Source organism: Seriola dumerili, unplaced genomic scaffold (assembly GCF_002260705.1).
Source record: "Seriola dumerili isolate Sdu_G_001 unplaced genomic scaffold, Sdu_1.0 BDQW01000017.1, whole genome shotgun sequence".
NCBI lineage: Eukaryota > Metazoa > Chordata > Actinopteri > Carangiformes > Carangidae > Seriola > Seriola dumerili.
The window spans coordinates 3,743,572-3,761,027 of record NW_019174272.1 but is presented as its reverse complement, the minus strand read 5'-3'; the positions used below and the strand labels follow the sequence as shown (position 1 = coordinate 3,761,027).

The 17,456-nt window shown below is 42.1% G+C and overlaps 1 protein-coding gene across 1 annotated transcript in view; it reads left to right on the top strand.

The window, feature by feature from the left end:
* Positions 1 to 9,938: 9,938 nt before the first annotated feature.
* adgrv1 (adhesion G protein-coupled receptor V1) overlaps positions 9,939 to 17,456 on the top strand; it is a 96,199-nt gene continuing 88,681 nt past the window's right edge. The window contains exons 1-8 of the mRNA XM_022753992.1: positions 9,939 to 10,124; positions 10,956 to 11,105; positions 13,559 to 13,654; positions 14,662 to 14,766; positions 15,017 to 15,130; positions 15,337 to 15,567; positions 15,669 to 16,006; positions 16,159 to 16,429. Of these exons, the coding sequence (XP_022609713.1) occupies positions 9,939 to 10,124; positions 10,956 to 11,105; positions 13,559 to 13,654; positions 14,662 to 14,766; positions 15,017 to 15,130; positions 15,337 to 15,567; positions 15,669 to 16,006; positions 16,159 to 16,429 (1,491 nt within the window). The remainder of the gene's footprint in view (positions 10,125 to 10,955; positions 11,106 to 13,558; positions 13,655 to 14,661; positions 14,767 to 15,016; positions 15,131 to 15,336; positions 15,568 to 15,668; positions 16,007 to 16,158; positions 16,430 to 17,456) is intronic.

The window sequence follows — 17,456 nt, the reverse complement described above, 5'->3', positions numbered from 1 at the left end:
TGCTCGTTTTATTGCATGTGGTCTGCATCTTACCACGTTCATGTTTTTTTATAGAGCACATTTTATTACGAGGAAACTAAACACAAAAGGTTGTAGTTGTCTTCTCCTCAGTGAGTGTTCTGCATTTGCGTTTTTCATGATGTAGGAAGAGAAAAACAGCACAACTGCCTAATACGTCTCTTATTAGTTATGGTCTGGTTTTCATTTCCACACCTTGAGAGGATAAAATGTTGCGCCTACTTCCCCACTTCTCTTTCAAATTACCATTTGCCTCACAAGTAGCACACAGTAGAGCAATTCATAATCCTTTGGTGCAAGACAGCCCAGATGCAGACCACAAACTTGCCTCTTTGGCACAATATTTGGAATTGACTGGACTCACTGAAAGCTTATTTGAGTTTATGAACCATAGGTGTTAATATTTTTTGAACATCAATCCGAATTCAAATTCCAAAGACATTTTTTAGAGCAATAGATTCTTAGCCGTGCATTTGTGCAAACACAGCTGAGGAGCAGAGGGGTTTCCCCATACTTTTTAAATTCACTACAATATTATTGGGGAAAAAATAAGCATGAGGCAAACTTGAACACAGACCAAAAATGTTTGCACATGTAGTCATGAGTTTTTGGTCCTTTTTGGTTTTAAGCTGTTTTCCATGGCTGTACATTGAAACTGTTTTCTATTAGATTAATTTTCTGAGATTTAGAGATTTGAAGAGTTTGAAGCCTTCTCTTTCAGTGTTGTGTGTGTCATTTCAGTGTATTGCTTCTCGATTATGTGATATTTGGCCAATGTGGGGAAAAAAGGCATTGCTGTGGGCAGACAGTATAATTAAGGCTCTCAACTTCACGAGGAGACATTGACGAGACTGGGAGCGTGCCATAGGGTCAAAGAAGAAAATACAAATACAGGAAAATGACTAACAGCAACACGAGATAAAATAAAGTGATGTACCACTAATAGAATTTAAAATGATGATGTTTTTAGTTTTGCTAATTTCTAATGACTATTCACTATCTTTCCAGTGCCAAATAATCTAATGATACAGGACCTATGGTCGTGTATGCACATCATTCTGTTGTTGAATGGGATGATCATGTCTGATGCCGCCATGTCTGCAACCCTGGTGAAGTTGATTTTAGATTTAGTGAATGGACAAATTCAAGTCATAAAGAACTCTCTCATAATGTTCTCTGGGATTTGAATACTTTGTTTTCAGAAATCATTTGACAGTTCATGCTTACGCACAGGAGACAGTATCATGTTTTAGTAGTTGTTGTCCTTGGAGCAGAGGGACAGGAAAGTGGTGGGCCGACAGCAGTGGCCAACAATCCTGAGGTCTCTTTAGTGGGCCTGACCAACCGCATATTGTTCCCGGTGAGAGGATTCTTGTACGGTTGCTGCAGTGAACCCTCGGCCATGACCTCGCTGTCAACTCTCATAATCACACACTCATACATACACACACACACACACACACACACACACACACACGTACACATACGCACACTTATTGTTATATCTCACGCTCTGCAGAGGCAATGAGGAGCCCTCCTACATCTGCACAGCATCTCCAATGGAGTAATAAACTTGAACTCTGACCTCTTGTGATGCCAGAAAAGCCAGTGGCCTCAGATAGGTCAGCCGTAGAGCCTCTCCAACCAACTGTACTCTACTGGTTCATCTACTACATCCAACAATAATAAAGTATTTTCAATTAAAACACTGCATAAAAAATAGTAAAGTTAATATGTAATATTTCTGTAATATGCTCATTATATTCTATGGCGATAGCATTTAAATCCGGTTAAACTAAATCAGCTATGTTTCATATCAAACTGCAAACTGCATGAAAAATCTGTGCAGGAGGCACACAGAGCAACATCCTTTTCTCAGATATCAAAACATAAAGAAAAGTAAAAGAACTTTCAGGAATACTGTTTCCTCTGGTTCACATTAGCTTGGCTAGACTCTGTACAAATTAAATTAAGTTTCAAGGACTGTTTAAAGCATGAATTTTTTTTTTTTTTTAGTTGAATGGCTTATTATCCCCATAAACCCCCATAAACCTGCTCCACAGCCTAATTTGATAAATGAACACACTCTCTGGTTGTTTTTCACCGACCCCGTTGCTTAAATGCACAGACCCCTACATGGGTCCCTCTGTCTGGACATAAATCCTTGAGTTTTACCCCGTGCCTGGATGTTTTTGAGGGAGCCACGTGGAACACATCCCATAGTGCCCCCTGCTTCTTGTCTTAATTTAGACAGGTTGAGTGGGTCATGCTGGAAGGACATCATGGCTATCCATCCCTATACCCTTCCTTCTTTGTTAGTACTCCCTTTGCCTCTCACTAGGTTCTTTGTGTGTATATGTGTGTGAGAGAGATAGAATGAGAAAGAGTGGGAGAGAAAAAAAAAGTGTCAGGGTGCCTATTTAAAACATAAACCTGGTGATGTAGGTCACCAACCCCCTCTACCCTGTCCTTTAAACCAGCCCGGCTTTCTTTCTTTTCATGTCTTTCTCTGTTTATCGCTCACTTCCCTCATTGTACTGTAGTTGGTCATGGCAGAAGAATTCCTCAAGGAGGTGGGGGTGGTTGATCCGAGCATGGCTGAGATGTGGCAGGGTGTGTTTATTGTTGTAAAAAGATGTATTCATCCACTTTCTCTTGATGCCTACGTAGACTCATCTATATCTTTTTGAGCAAAACATCTCAAGAGATTAGGATCACTTGGTAGGAAATAGGAAACACATCCTGCAACTTTGTGTGAAACCCCGCAGAAGAGAAATGTTTTACATTGGATCGAAATGTCAATTAATGTAAGATACCTTTGAGTTTGATCAGTGTCTTTTTGTAAAGCATGCAACAGGAGCCACACATGTACGCTAACAATGTGTACACACCTATAACTGCTCAATCGAACATTCACTGTTCCGTAACAAACAGTTGTGTGAATGGCTGGTTCTGAATCGGTCAGACAACAAACTAGATGACCAGCTTGATGTTAGCAATGAGCAGCTTTTTAAATAGTTCTTGTTATATTTTTCTCTATGATAATCAGGATCTGGTGACCACTCTTGTTCAGGGATTTGCTTCCTCCTCAATCCCGCCATCTGGCCCTTAGTTTTCCAGTGCTGTAAAGGCCTGAAAGAAGGGCTCTCCCACACCTACTGTACCAAGGATGTGTGTGCCATGCGTGTCCTTGTTTAGGAGTGATAGAGTAGAGCTGAGAGAAAAGGAGAGAGTCTGAATAGGATGGTTTGGATTCTGTTGGAGAGGAGGCTGGCATGCCAAAAAGTGGGAGAAACAAAAGAATAGAGAACTGTGGCAATGTTAGAAATGCACACAAAACATAAAAAGGAGCATGAGTGAACAAAAGCCTGCTCCTTAAAATTGTGTGCTGGTCAGTGAATCGTAAAGTCCCACTTCGTCTCCAATGAAAATACTCCCCCGTTCTGGGTTGTCTCTCTGTTTTGGGAACTCTTTTGAAATGCAATTAGCATTTCATCCAGGCCCAACCAGTTACATGCAATGAAGTAATACCCTTTCTCATTTGGCCCTTTGGTCTACAAGGCTGTGGAGAGCACAACCTTGTTTAATCCCCTGAAAGTGCTTTTCTGTCTGCCTCCATCACTGTGTGTCATACAAACTAATCAGTCAGCCAATGCTCAAACTGGAAGACGCTCTAAATTGCTCATGCACTGGTTCCTACTCAATTGGAACCACTTTCCTTTTTCTATATTCCTTCTTTCCCACTAGTTCGAAGAAAAAAACTCTTGTTTTTAGTTAGGGATGCGAGATGCCATTGGCTCAACTTAAGAGCAGCCGACCACGGCTGTGTGGACAATACCTCTCTCTCTGTTTCTTTTTTCACAGTAAAATGCACACTTGATTGGCAGCCTCTTGCCCCTGAAGGAGAAATGCCTGGTCTGAAAAGTATCGTCTGACAATAGCTGGAAGGCTGACCTCATGCTTTTTTTTTTCTTTAGAGAGGTATTCATTCAAGTGTTTTCTAGTTCCCCTTATGTGGAATGGCATAATTTGGCTGCAACTCAGTTCACTGCCATCCTCATTTCCCAAAAATCTTTCTCCAACTTCTTGTTGGACTAATGGTAGGTTTTCTGTTTTTCCCCTCAGAATAAACAGAATTCTGTTTTTCGGCTAGAGCTCTCCAAAATAAGCCCAGTGAGTAACACAGAGTTTTTGTCAGATTTAATGATGTATGTTTTAGCTCTACTCGCTTATTAAGTTTCTTAATTTCTTCTCCTCAACTTCTCTGTATGGCGAGAACATTCACTGATCTAAAAATACCAGAGGCAGAAACTACATGTGAAGTGCAATTATGGGCTTATGTGAGTTGACCGGGTATGGCAGCCGCGGCTACGTCGGGCTGAGAATGGACGGTGGGTGGTTTCTGAGGTAGGGCTCGACTCACATTCGGCTGGTGGCATTGCTTAGCGTGGAGTGCAGCTCAAACAGAAAACAATCCAATAAACAGAGCAAAGGAGGCACTGTGGTTTTGGGCCAAACACATAGCCTGAGATAAATATAAACTGAGCTAATACAGCAGCCATTCTGTGAAGTGAAAAACATTTTTGTTTATATGTATTTAATGACACAATAGTATTATTATTAGATTTCATTTTATTGGATTTTTTTTTTTAAATTATCAAGGGCTTTTAGAAATTCCTTGCAATATATTTTGAGCGAACTCTGCCCCTGCCTGCTCAGATTGGACATTTTTCATATTTTGTCTGACCTCTGAATAATAACCCGGCCATCCAACCACAGGGCACTTCCATTTTCCAGTGTGTTTGCAACCCTATAGGATTGGCTTAGCAGTGATCCCTTACATTCTACATAAATACAGACTGATGTACTTGAAGGCTCATTATCACCCCTTTCTGTATGCCTTTCTGCCTACCACACCATCTGTCTGTGCGTGTGTTGCTGTGTACTTATCTGTTTCTCTGTCAGTTTGCGTGGTCGCTTTTTAGTGTGAATCTGTACTGAGGAGACACACAAACATTCCAGGAACACTGTTATATTAGTTGATGTTAATGACAGAGCAGTTTCTGTCTGTGGCCAGACTGACTCCAGATCACCGACCAGAGCTGTAAGATTGATGAATGAGATCCCACTGCGGGCCTCCCAGTGTCAGACAACTGGAGATCACGTTCTGTACTGCCAGATATAACCACATGCTCTTTACCAAGGGCGTCTCAGGACCAGGGAAGCCTCAGGGCAGGGATGCCGCATGGGAAAGCCCTTGATTAAAACTCTATAGACTGTTATCCCACTCACCCTCTAAAGAAAGAAAGAGTATTGCTTTCCACTTTTAAAGCTTCCAGTACTGAGTATTCTCATTGAAACGACTCTCCCAGTGGCAAAACAGGATGACAGATATTGTATTTAATAAGACAAAGAATTGAGATACAGTATATTTCCTAGTTAAAGAGAAAATTTGACCCACTCAATGTCAAACCTGACACATTTGTGATAACGTTAACTGACGTCGACTACCCAATCACCTGACTCACCGCTAGCCGGCACATGGCACGTTCAATTCCGTGAATCCTGCAGTGTCACGCTTACTACCATCCTCCGACTGTGAAGTCTCAGGCCTGCAGTGAATAATTGATGCTAAAGATTACGGCACAGAGGCCACTGTCAGGAGAAACCCTAGAGGCATCAGCAGCATGCACTGACCCCAGGAGCAGCCCTGCAACCAGACACCTCCTCAGCACCTCTGACAGGGATATCCAATAGATCAGTGAGTGAGTGAGCGAGTGCGTATGTATGTGTGAGCGTGTGTGTGGCGTGTCTGCACGGGATCCAATGTAACAGTTTGTGTGAACCAGGCTGCGAACACCAGTAGACTGCTTTAAGAAAGACTGACAGGTGATGAGGTCAAACCACCACAACCAGCCATGATATTATCACTGTGACTGCCCGTGGTGCTTATCACGTTTGAACCTGCTGAGAACGCGGTCTGGTGGTGAGCTATCTATCACAGAGATACAGGAAAACCAGTTTGTCTCCCAAAAAGTGATAAGGTTCGCGGCAGCACAGCAGCAGATATAAAAGGAGTGAGTAATTGCAAGTGGATACTGCTGGGATACTCTACATGTACCATACGTGCGTTTGCATGTGTGTATGTGTGTGTGTTGCCTATGCATTGTTGCCTTTACCTTTGATCTGAGCTTAGCTGGCGAAATGAATGGACTTAAAGACACAGTTTTAGCTCAATGCCCAGCGCTTAGAAATTTTCCTGGCACGCACAAAGTCTGCTTGTGCAAGAGAACCATAATTCTAAATGACTCTGCATACTGAAAAGAAGAGAGAAGTTGGCTGGAAGTATTATGTACCGGACAAAAACAGTTCTGGTGAAAGCAGGTTCAAGGTCAAGACTTAACTAGATAATAATCCGATTTAAACTATAGCCTTAGGAATTTGCACCTTATTGTTTGTGAAGAATGATTCAGGATTGTTCCAGACCAAAGGTTAATTTTCCTTTGAGCTTGATGACTGATTAAAGAGAAGATTTGACAATGCATTATTGTTTTGTTGTGGATGACTGTAATGATGTGCATCACATTAGCCAATACAGTGGGTAATACGTATTTATTGGCTTCTTTGTAAAATAAAGTAAGGCAATATAAAAGAAGAGTCAGCTGACTGAGGTTGGAATCACAGAATAAGTCAATAAAAGCAGTTTTGGATGTTCAGAATGTGAGGACTCTTCAGTTGTGGTGTTGTCTGTGGCTTGTTAGGGCGCCAGGTCCCAGAGTACTGGCCCCAGCCATCATTTTCTGTTCCCTTGGCCCAGGATATTTGTGATGGACAGTGTGTTTTCATGCATTTCAGAGCTCTCCAGTGTCCTGGCCTGTCACCCAGCTGTCTAGCTGAGCATTGAGACCTTGCACTTTGGATGTATATGCTGAATGTGTATGTGTGTGTGTGTGTGTGTATGTGTGTGAGTGTGTACGCACGCGCACAAATGCGACTGTGTCTTTGCACCTCTCGACATGGACTCTGACTCCCAGCCTTATCAATGTCAGAGGTCTGCGCCAGGCACTCCATGCCGCCTTTTGCTGTGACAGACAGATCCTTGGTCTCCCTGTAACCCCTGGGGTCAGGGTTGGCACAATGCATGATGCCAGCACAAAAACTTGCCTTGCCTCTTATAAAACAGACCTGTGCCATCCACACAGCATCTGCTTTGTATGAAACCCTTTGAAGGAAGTGCAGCATCTGGGTCAATGGATGCGAAAGGGACCACCCCTCTGTTATGGAGTAGGGGGTTAGGAGGTTAGAGGGTTGGATACTTGCTACCATCCATCTAAAAGATTGTGGTTTAGGTCTAAGTGAAGTTAGGGAATCATTTGAAAGTTAGGGAGTGAGGTTTTGGAGCACAAAGATTTTCTGAAGAAATAGCCTGAGAGAAGTGAGAGTTTTTGTTCTGAAAACTTGAAGCAGGGATGACAATGAGAGACTGAGATTAAATGACAAAAATGTTCTATTCTACATGATAAAATTGTGATGATTTTTAAGAAAGTTTGCATGCTGTGGTGAATAAAGTATTGCCATGAACATAATCGTCCAATATAACTCAATTATGCAGGCAAGTGAATATACATGCAGGTGTTCAGACCACATGTACCCTCAGGTGCACTATTACCCATTAGTGTCGACTAGACACTAGTGTAGTCTAATACTGTGTACGGCAGTGACAGTGAGATGGTGCGAGAAAGAGGCTTTATAGCTTTTCACTCAAGCTCTCAGTCAGTGATTCAGGAAGTTCCCAACCCCAGGAGAGGGAGCAGGGCGAATAACAGGATTTATTCAACCTTGGCCCCACATTGTCCAGCGACACACTCACCTCTCTTCTCCCTTAGTCTCACCCTCTGTTCCGCACTGTCCAGCCCTGCTACCCACCAGCTCTAAATCCTTTTTTGATGGATTTCCCAGCAATCTCTCTGGCATTTGTGTGACACATGCACACACACACGCACACACACACACACACACACACACACACACACACACACACACACACACACACACACATACATACACACGAGCCCCTTGACATAACACAAACTCTCACACAAACGCATATGATGTCTGTCTGTCACACACATCCATCAGATCTGCATCAACTGACTCTGACTATATCTGTCAACCAATGACTTCTAATGCTGATACAGTGTCTTATTCTCCTCTCTAAGATGTCAAACTGATTGATGGATGGTTGCTATTTAAACACTCGCCAATACTGAGAATAACTCAGATTGATATAACAGTAATGGAACATATGAAAAATGGGATATTTTCAATGTCCAACTTTCCTAAATGATTTCTGCGAATGAAAACAGAACCAAACAGCATGACTTCATCCACCGTAGCTGCTGATGTTCTTTTTCAACCTTGTAATTAAGAGCAAATATTTTTTTAAAAGACCTTACGTGTTCATAGTCTTGGCAAGGCTCTGTGGTGCAGCTCATGAATGGGATGGGTAAAAGGCAGCTGGGAGGGAAAGGAAGGACAGAGTGGCCACAATTTAACTTTAAGCTGGCTCCACCCCGCTTGTCATGCTGTGTTGTTTTGTTGTGCTAACCATGACAACTGTCTCAGCCGCTCCATCCAGTTTTAGGATTATTCTGGGTGAGAGAGCTGAGCAGGATGGAGGAGAGGAGAGGTGAAGACAGCAGAAGAGACAAGTAGAGAGGATAAGAGAAGTGGAGGACAGAGAGGTCTAGAGGAGACAAATTGTGAGAAAAAGTGAGGATGATTGGAGGAAGCAGGAGAGCAGAAAAGGTCATCAGAGAGAGAAGAAGAGAGAGAGAGACAGTGTTGGCAGTGCAGAATTGCACAGAAGACGGTCTGAAGCTGAATGCTGAAATACTGAAAGTACTTTGATTGATCACATTTATTCTGGTATAACACTAAATTCATGTGGTAAAGAAGAATAAACTCAACAACAACTGCTTTAGCAGTTATGACAACATGAGGACAACAGCCGTTGGAATTACGGAATAATGTTATGAATCACTTAGACCACAATGACCCGTGAGCCTGCCAGCCAGCGTGGCTGCACATTTTCAAAAGTCAGGCCTTCTGAACATCTGGCTACTAAATGTTGTCTGTGGATTATATTAGTTTTAATCTATAACTAACTGTATGTATTTTTATTTAAATATCAGCATCCAGTAATGTAAAGAATATGGGACATGAAATGAAATTGGAAGGAGCATACCCACCATGTCTACTCATAGACCAACTTTATGATTGTTTTGATGTGTTGTAATCTTTAGTCTTGATACTGTATCACAAAGGTCTCTTTTATGTGAGTTCTTCTGTGTAGACTGAATTATTTTTTCTGCAAAGTCAATTGATTTTCCTGGAGGTGAGGAGCAGTAGTTATAGAGTATTTGAACAGATCTCTAAAACTCTAAATCTGGAGTGCATTTATGTGTGCACCGAATTAACTAGAAATCAACTTTCTGTAGCTTTGTTAGGAAGGAAGTGCAGCATCTGGGTCAATGGATGCGAAAGGGACCACCCCTCTGTTATGGAGTAGGGGGTTAGGGAGTTAGAAGGTTGGATACTTGCTACTATCCATCTAAAAGATTGTGGTGTAAGTGAAGCAGAAAGATTTACTGAAGAAATAGCCTGAGAGAAGTGAGAGCTTTTGTTCTGAAAACTTGAAACAGGGATCTCTAAAACTCTGAATCTGGAGTGCATTTATGTGTGCACCCAATTAACTAGAAATTAACTTTCTGTAGCTTTGTTAGGATCAAAGTGAATTTGTAAAACTCCTCAAGTCATAATCATATTGACCACTGCTTTATTTTAATATGTGTATTTTGTCTATCTTTCCTTCATCATTTTTTAATATTTCCTCCATATGCTCCCGCCTTTTCGTAGGAATGCTCCCTGTCCTCCTGCTAGCTGGGTTGATTCTGGCTCTGTCCATCCCTGGCACTACGTCTGAGTCAGCCACACTGCGGTTCCTGGGGCAGACTCACTTTGTTGTCAACGAGAGCAGCACAGCTGTGGTCCGGCTGGTTGTGGAGAGAGTGGGAGACCCGGTCAATGTGACGGCTTTGGTTCTGGTAGGTCATCATTGATAATATATTGTCTTGTCATCAGTTCTCATCAACCTTTCAATTCACCCACAATATTATGTCTGTATCCAAAAGGAGCCACCCAGCACCATGATACATCACATACTACATCATGTAATGTTCAGTGGAGGGGAGAATCATGGATCTTTTTTCTGTGGCAAACAGTGGCAGAGACATCGAACACCTAGTGTATCCAAATAAACTGTCTTGGAAATCAGATTGTGGCTTTATGTCCTCCACATAGGGGCCAGTGTCAGCTGCTCACAGTTGGTGTCTGGAAAGGCGAGCTGGCCATGCGGTAGAAGTGTGGTTTGGGGGGTTTCCTATGCTTCTTGATATCTTTACCATACTTTTTCTTACAACAGCTATTATACCTGGGCCGCCTCGTGAGTTAATGAAATACTGTAATATCAGTGTTCCTCACAGGAAATGAATGGGCATAGACAGAAGTGCATGGAAAATCAAGATCAAGCAGATAAAGGCACCCGTTGAAAAGGAAAGAAAGAGACAGGAGCACAATAAATTTTCTGGTGGAAAGAGCTGAAACAGGCAAAAACATCAAGCCAGAGTTATCCCATTGACTTTGTTGTCTAAGAAACAAATCATGTGCCTGCAACACCCTGGATTCAAACTCATCTTCGGTGCATTGTGCCAAGTTGTCTCCATCTCTTTTGTGCCTTTCCAGTTTCACTCCATTTTACACGTTCAAATAAATGCAGACAGTATCTCAAACAAGCAGGAAATATACAAAGAAGCAGGCATCTTACTTTAGTGAAATGTTTAGTTTCATACAATTTTATGTTCGCTTATTTCTCCCAGCTAGAAGGAGTCGACACAGGGGACTTTGAAGCCATTAATGCTGCAGCCTTTCTGCTGTCCACTGAGTCCAGTAAGACTATCTTCATTGCTGTGAAAGATGATGACTTGCCTGAAGCCGATGAGACATTCACCTTCAACCTTAAACTACAGGTAAAGACCCATTGTTTCTGTGTTTATATGTGTGCATGTATGTGTGCCAAATATCTGTTTGTGGATTCATGATGACTCCCTCTTCCTCCCTCTTTCCTCTCTGGAGCTGCAAATTTTTTCCACAAAGTCCCACTGTTCTACTTCTGCCCCTGACCATCTTAAACCCTAACCCCAGCAACTAAGGAATAGGGAGTGGGGGCGTCACATAGTGAGCCCTGGGAGGCTCTGAGCTGCAGGGCCTTTGATGTGTGTGCTCCGTAGGACTTTTCCACAACTGGCGTGGGTGGGGCCAAATGTTGTGAGGTTCCCCATTAAAAGACACCTTTGTGAAAAGAAACTAACTCTGACAGCCACTGGCTCACCACACATTAGATTAAAGTAATTCTCTCATTCACTGTTCCCATTGACTTCAATGGGCATGTCCGTTCTGTGGATTTCAATTCTCTATATGTTGTGTGGTTCGCCATTGCAACTGACACGCTATAATAGATGAAAGCTCAGTCTGTTACAATGAAGGGATGTATTGGAAAGTGCAGTAACATCTTTTCATGCATTTTGAAACTTTTTTGCTGACAACCAAACGCATCAAATCATCAGTGAAACTTGCAAAAATGGATAGATGATTTGCAATGATTGCTTTGTTAGCATGTTATGTTTTTACTATAGTGCATAGTCTCGCATTGGACATAAATATTTTTAAGTTTGAAAATGATCTTTAATTGGTACACACTGTAAATCCTTGTCAAAAGAATTACCATCACAGCCCAGGATGCTTTACACCTAGAGACTATCTCCATGGTTTCATATAACCTTTAGCTGTCAAGTGTGATTGATGAGCTAGGGGGGTCTGGTCTTGCTGTCTGCCTGTATTATCCCGCACTAAAAGACCTAAGACAAAGGTCATTGTGAATCACTGATTGTATATATTTACAAAACAGAAACAAGTCTGAAAAGCTGTCAGCAAGACTTACTTTCTTCACAATACTTTCAATCAGATTCTGCATTTTTGTGACATCTGGTTAAAATCCAGTTGCACAATCCCGTATTTAGCGTGCTACGAGAGTGAAAGACCACATGAGGCCCACTTAGCCCTTCTGTTTACACTACAGCCGAGACAAAGCTTTTGGCCAAATGCTACCCTATCAGTTTACTGCAGGAGTGTCTGGAGGATAAATGTACACTACAAAGGGTGGCATCCAGGGGTGTCATAGATCAAGCACAAGTAAAAATAAAGGGTTGATCAGGGTACATCTATCATTTATGACAGCTGAATCTGTAAAATCTGTTTCAATAGAATATATTGTACCAGCTTTGTAAGAAGTGAGTATGACAAGACTTGTTATATAGCACTAGTGTAGAATTGTGGTGGACCAGAGCAGGTGCAGGAACACTGTGCAGGAACAGAAAGCAGATACGGACAGTTTATTGTAGCATATTATGTAGTGCTACGTGTGTGTAACAAAGCTGTTTTTAATTAGCTAATTTGTGTGTGTGAATCACTGTATTGCTGAGTATGTTTATGTAGTTCAGCAGACATGTGCATGTGTGTTTTCAGACTCCTGGCCTGGCCAGTGGCTTGGCTTTGTGAAAGCGTGTGGATTCTGTGTCTGTGAGCTGACCGCTACAAGAGCTCAGTAGCGGAAAGAAAGCTCTGTTACAGCTGCGAAAAAGCCCTGTTTGAATAGAGGGATGAATGCAAGAGGCCTAAGCACTTTCTTGTTTCTCCTTTGCTTGCTCTCATTTTAACCTGCACACACACACACACACACACACACACACACACACACACACACACACACACACACATATACAGTGGCTTTGCTATAGACTTTACCGTGCTCTGTCAGGATTCACATAGTCGATTAGATAGAACACTGTTGTATGTTACAAAGGGATTTTGGCAGTTTTGGTGGAAGCCTGTGCACTTGAGCTCAGACATGGTGGTTGTCAGCAGAGTTGGTCCATTAGATGCTTGTGAAAACATTGGTACGCTCACTAATGGAAACCTTGGAAAGTTACACCAAATAACAAGGCTGTGGTCTTTCTCTTTAACAGGGTTCAGAAAAAGGAAAACCCTCCTCACACAGATCACAGGTTGTTAAAAACTCAGTGTAAGCCCTGTGGAGTTGCTGTGTGATTTTAATCACACTGAGACGTTAAGTTTGTTAGGTCTTAGTGCCGATTCACCGAGCAAAGCACAAGTCCCGAAGAGGTATCCCACTGTGAGCTAACCTGACATATCAACTGGGCTGAGACCAGTACTTCCTGTCTTTGTGCGTTCTCACCAGGGCCTCTCAGTGGGAGCACAAGAATGAAGTGAAGACAGTGAATAAGGCAGGCGTTCTGCTTTTTCACATGAGCACGAGTGTCGGGGGAGGTTAAGATGTGTTGAGATACATACTGTATATTTAGTGTGGTTTTATCTAACTATTTTAGTTCTTTCCACTTTCCAGAGTTCCTCTAATGGCGTGACACTGGGGACACCAAACAAGGCAACCATCACCATCCTGTCCAATGACAATGCCTTTGGAATCATTGCCTTCAACTCAGTAAGAAACCCCTCCTTGTCTTCATTCGTTCAGTCATTTTGATTAATCCATTTCAGCCTATCACTTCAAATTTCTCGCTATGATTAATTCAGTATACATCACTTTATTAAAGTTAGTCAAGTTAGTATCATTATGTAAGTACCACGATTATCACCACAGCTCACAGTTTTATTTGCAGGCACAATAAGAAAGAAAGGACAATCAGTCAGGCCAAACTAGATGGAAACTGAAGCTATGAGGATTTGTTCTTTAATTTATGCAGATTATTTTGAGTATAAGAGGCCGACAGAATCAATCAAAGTAATTGTAACTTTTTAGAAAACCTGCCAGGACTCTTCTCTTGACCCTTTATTAAAGAGTATAAGTTGTGCTGAATTTATTTATAAAAGTTAGGTGGCCATACCAAACTGCACTTGCAATATGAACATCCATTTGCTTTTGTGACCATACTTATGAAAATGGAGCCCAGTGATGTTAATAAATTGTAGGACAAAGGAAGGATTTTCAGGTGGAGTAATTTGGACCCACTATTGCAGAGAGGAGCTCAGTCATGCCGGTATCGTGGTTGTGGGAGAAGTGACCATCTAGTGGTCGTGGGTTTCCAGGGGCAATCAAAACTACAACACTCCCTGGATTAACTTATCAGTGGGAGTTTATAGTGTTTCCATGGTAGCTGTGGTATGTTGGGAACTGTTTGTCCTACCACCCCCAGATGGTCTCATATGCAGGATAATGATTTGGCCTACTTAGAATCAATAAAGGGCTCCTGGCCTCAGGGAAGGTGTTTATGTTAGTTGTGTTTTTATGTACTAAATTAATAACTGTAGCATTTTTTTGCTTTCCTTCCTTCCTTCAGATCACTTGTACTGCCCGTTTCAAAAGTGACATTTTGCTTTGTTTCTTAATTTTGTTGATTCTAATTAGAAGAGACTGTATTAAAGCTGATTAAACTGAACTGACTGGGGTTCTGTTTGTGTGTTCTGTCTCTCTCACCCTCTTCATCTCAGACTGAAGAGATCGTAGTTGATGAACCCCGAAGAAGGAACCATTATGTGCCTTTCACCCTAATTAGAGAGAAGGGAACATATGGGACTGTGACTGTGAATTTTGAGGTGAGAGGGCAATGTACATAAAACCAACATAACACTGACACTGTACTTAGTGTACTGTTGAATGTTTATCACACCGGCTAAAAATAGAGGTTGCAGAATTTAGATCTAAATTGGAACATGTAATTATATGATTATGTGCAGTTTCATGGTAGATAATTCCGTTATTTTATTGCAGTATCTAAATGATTAATGAAAGTCCACATACAGTACAGTACATGTGTGTGCCTTCACTGTAACTCCTCCTGTTCAGATCTCTGAAGGTCCCAACCCTGCCATTGAGGATCTCAGTCCAGACAGAGGGAACATAACCATCCCTGTGGGACAGGCTGTAGTGCACTTCAGTATCCTCATCAAGGATGACCAGGTATTGAACAGTACATCACTGTACATTTAAACCACCCATATGTCACATACTGACCACACTCCACAGACTTTGCTAGTTTGATTATTTGGCTGACAAAAGTTGGAAGGATGATATATTTGGGAAATGCGTAAAAAGATGATTAAAATTAAAGATCATAAATCGAGAGTATATGTATGTGAGTGTGCTTCTCTTTCCCTGTTGACCAGATCCCAGAGGATGATGAGGTGTTTTCAGTCAGGCTAACGGGTGTGGCAGGAGGAGCCCTCCTCAGGCCCAACGCCAGCAGTGTCCAGCTGAGAATCCGGCGTAATGACAGCCCACTGCGGTTCTCTCACTCTATCATGGCAGTACCAGAATCTGCTGGAGTCATTGCCCTCAATGTGACCCGAGGTCGACTGACTGAAGATGGGCCACTCTTCAGCTCTGTTGACACCGAGGTTCTTTTCTAAGAATTGGGCAAAATTACTTTAATTATATACATACAGTACAGCAAGCATAAGACAAATTTATATAAAACACTGGGCAATACTGTCTTTAGGTTTCTGTAGATTACATGGTGGTGAGTGGTGAAGGACTGGGCAGCGCCACACCAGCTGTGGATTTCCTCGACCTGCAGCCGGTCAGAACAGTTACATTCCCTCCATTTGTCTACAAGATGAGCCTGCTGTTCAACATCATTGACGACATCGAGCCAGAAATTGCAGAATCCTTCCATCTGGTCCTGCTGGAAGAGACCATCCAAGGAGATGCTGTGCTAGTATCCCCTAATGCTGTGCTGGTGACCATCGAACCCAATGATAAGCCTTACGGTGTCCTGTCAATCAGCAGCAGTGCAGTCATTCAGCCAATCAGCATCAATGAAGATCTGACACAGAGGTGGATAATTTATGAATAATTATGAAACTGTGATGACATGTGATACAGTATATACAAGTGAATGGGAACAATAACTTCTTTAACAGCTATTATGATCAGCATAAACTATCCAAATGTAACTGCAAAAGTGTCCATGATTATCACTCCCACAGATTTGATGGCATCATTATTGTGAGAAATGGAGGCAGCTATGGTGCCGTGTCCGCCAACTGGTCCATCAGTAGAAACTCCAGTGATGGCTCCCAGGTGTCAGATGACTTGGGGCCTGAGGCGGGTACAGTGAGATTTGCTGCCAGTCAGGTGACCGCTGTGATTCCAATAAACATTGTGGCAGATGATCAACCTGAAGAGGCAGAGGCCTTCGTCCTCAAACTGCTGCCAAATACTGTAACTGGAAATGCAGAGGTCGACGAACCTATGGAGGTTAGTTTATAAGAGATCTTTTGTAAACCAGTATTCATTTATTTATTTACTCATTCATTTATTTATTTAGTTATAGTTGCTCTCTGTTGCTATAATGGTTTTTGACAGAGAGAAAAAAGGCTGCACTTGTCAGGGAACATATCCTCCAGATGTTGTGCGTCTGTTATGCATGTGTGTGTGTTTGTGTGTGTCCTACTGTAGGCTACAGTGGCAAACTTGGCACATTCTGCAAAAGTCAACCTCTCAGTGTGTCACTTTGCTCTGTGGGTGTTCCCTTAATGTGGTTGAATCAAAACAAAGCGGAAACAGCAGGCACACTCTGTGTGTGGTGTCTGTGTGTTTTTTTTTTAGAAAGCATGGGGGATAGCGTGGTTATAGCTTCCATCTTTGTCCAAGCCTCTTGGCTATGTGTGAAAGAAGTGGGCAGACCTAAGTCTTGTTTATGTTCAAGGCATGAGATGAGACGCAAACAAACTCTGCTTTGGTCACATACAAACACACACGCCAGAACAACATCTCAGGTTGGGTCTGTTTGCCATCTGTGCAGAGTGAGCGAGCTGACTGAGCAGAAATTCTAAGCAAGAAAGAAATTAAGAAATTAATAAACACCTTTACCAGTAGGAAAAAGGTAATCAATGTTAATTAGCATTAATTTTTCAAAAGCAATATGACACACACAAAAAAAGCATACACTTTACACTGAGCTGTAAATCAGCTGTTGCGAACGTGCCAGGCAAAGCATCAGACAAGTGTAGGTTTCAGGGAAATGAATGGCTCTCAGTTAAAATGCTCATGAAAACTACTCTAGCAGTCTTAGCAGAGTTAATTAAAGAGGATGCCTCTCTAAAGTTAGCTCAGGGCTCTGTTTTACTACTTTCAGTCTCACTTGTTTTCTTTCCTCTCTCTGTTCCTCACCTCTCCTTTCTTCTTCTTATGACCCAAGATACACTCTTAGTAAAGCAAAAACAGGATACACATCAAAGCCGTCCAAAGTAATTGATGGTAAATCTGGGCTTCATTGCAATTA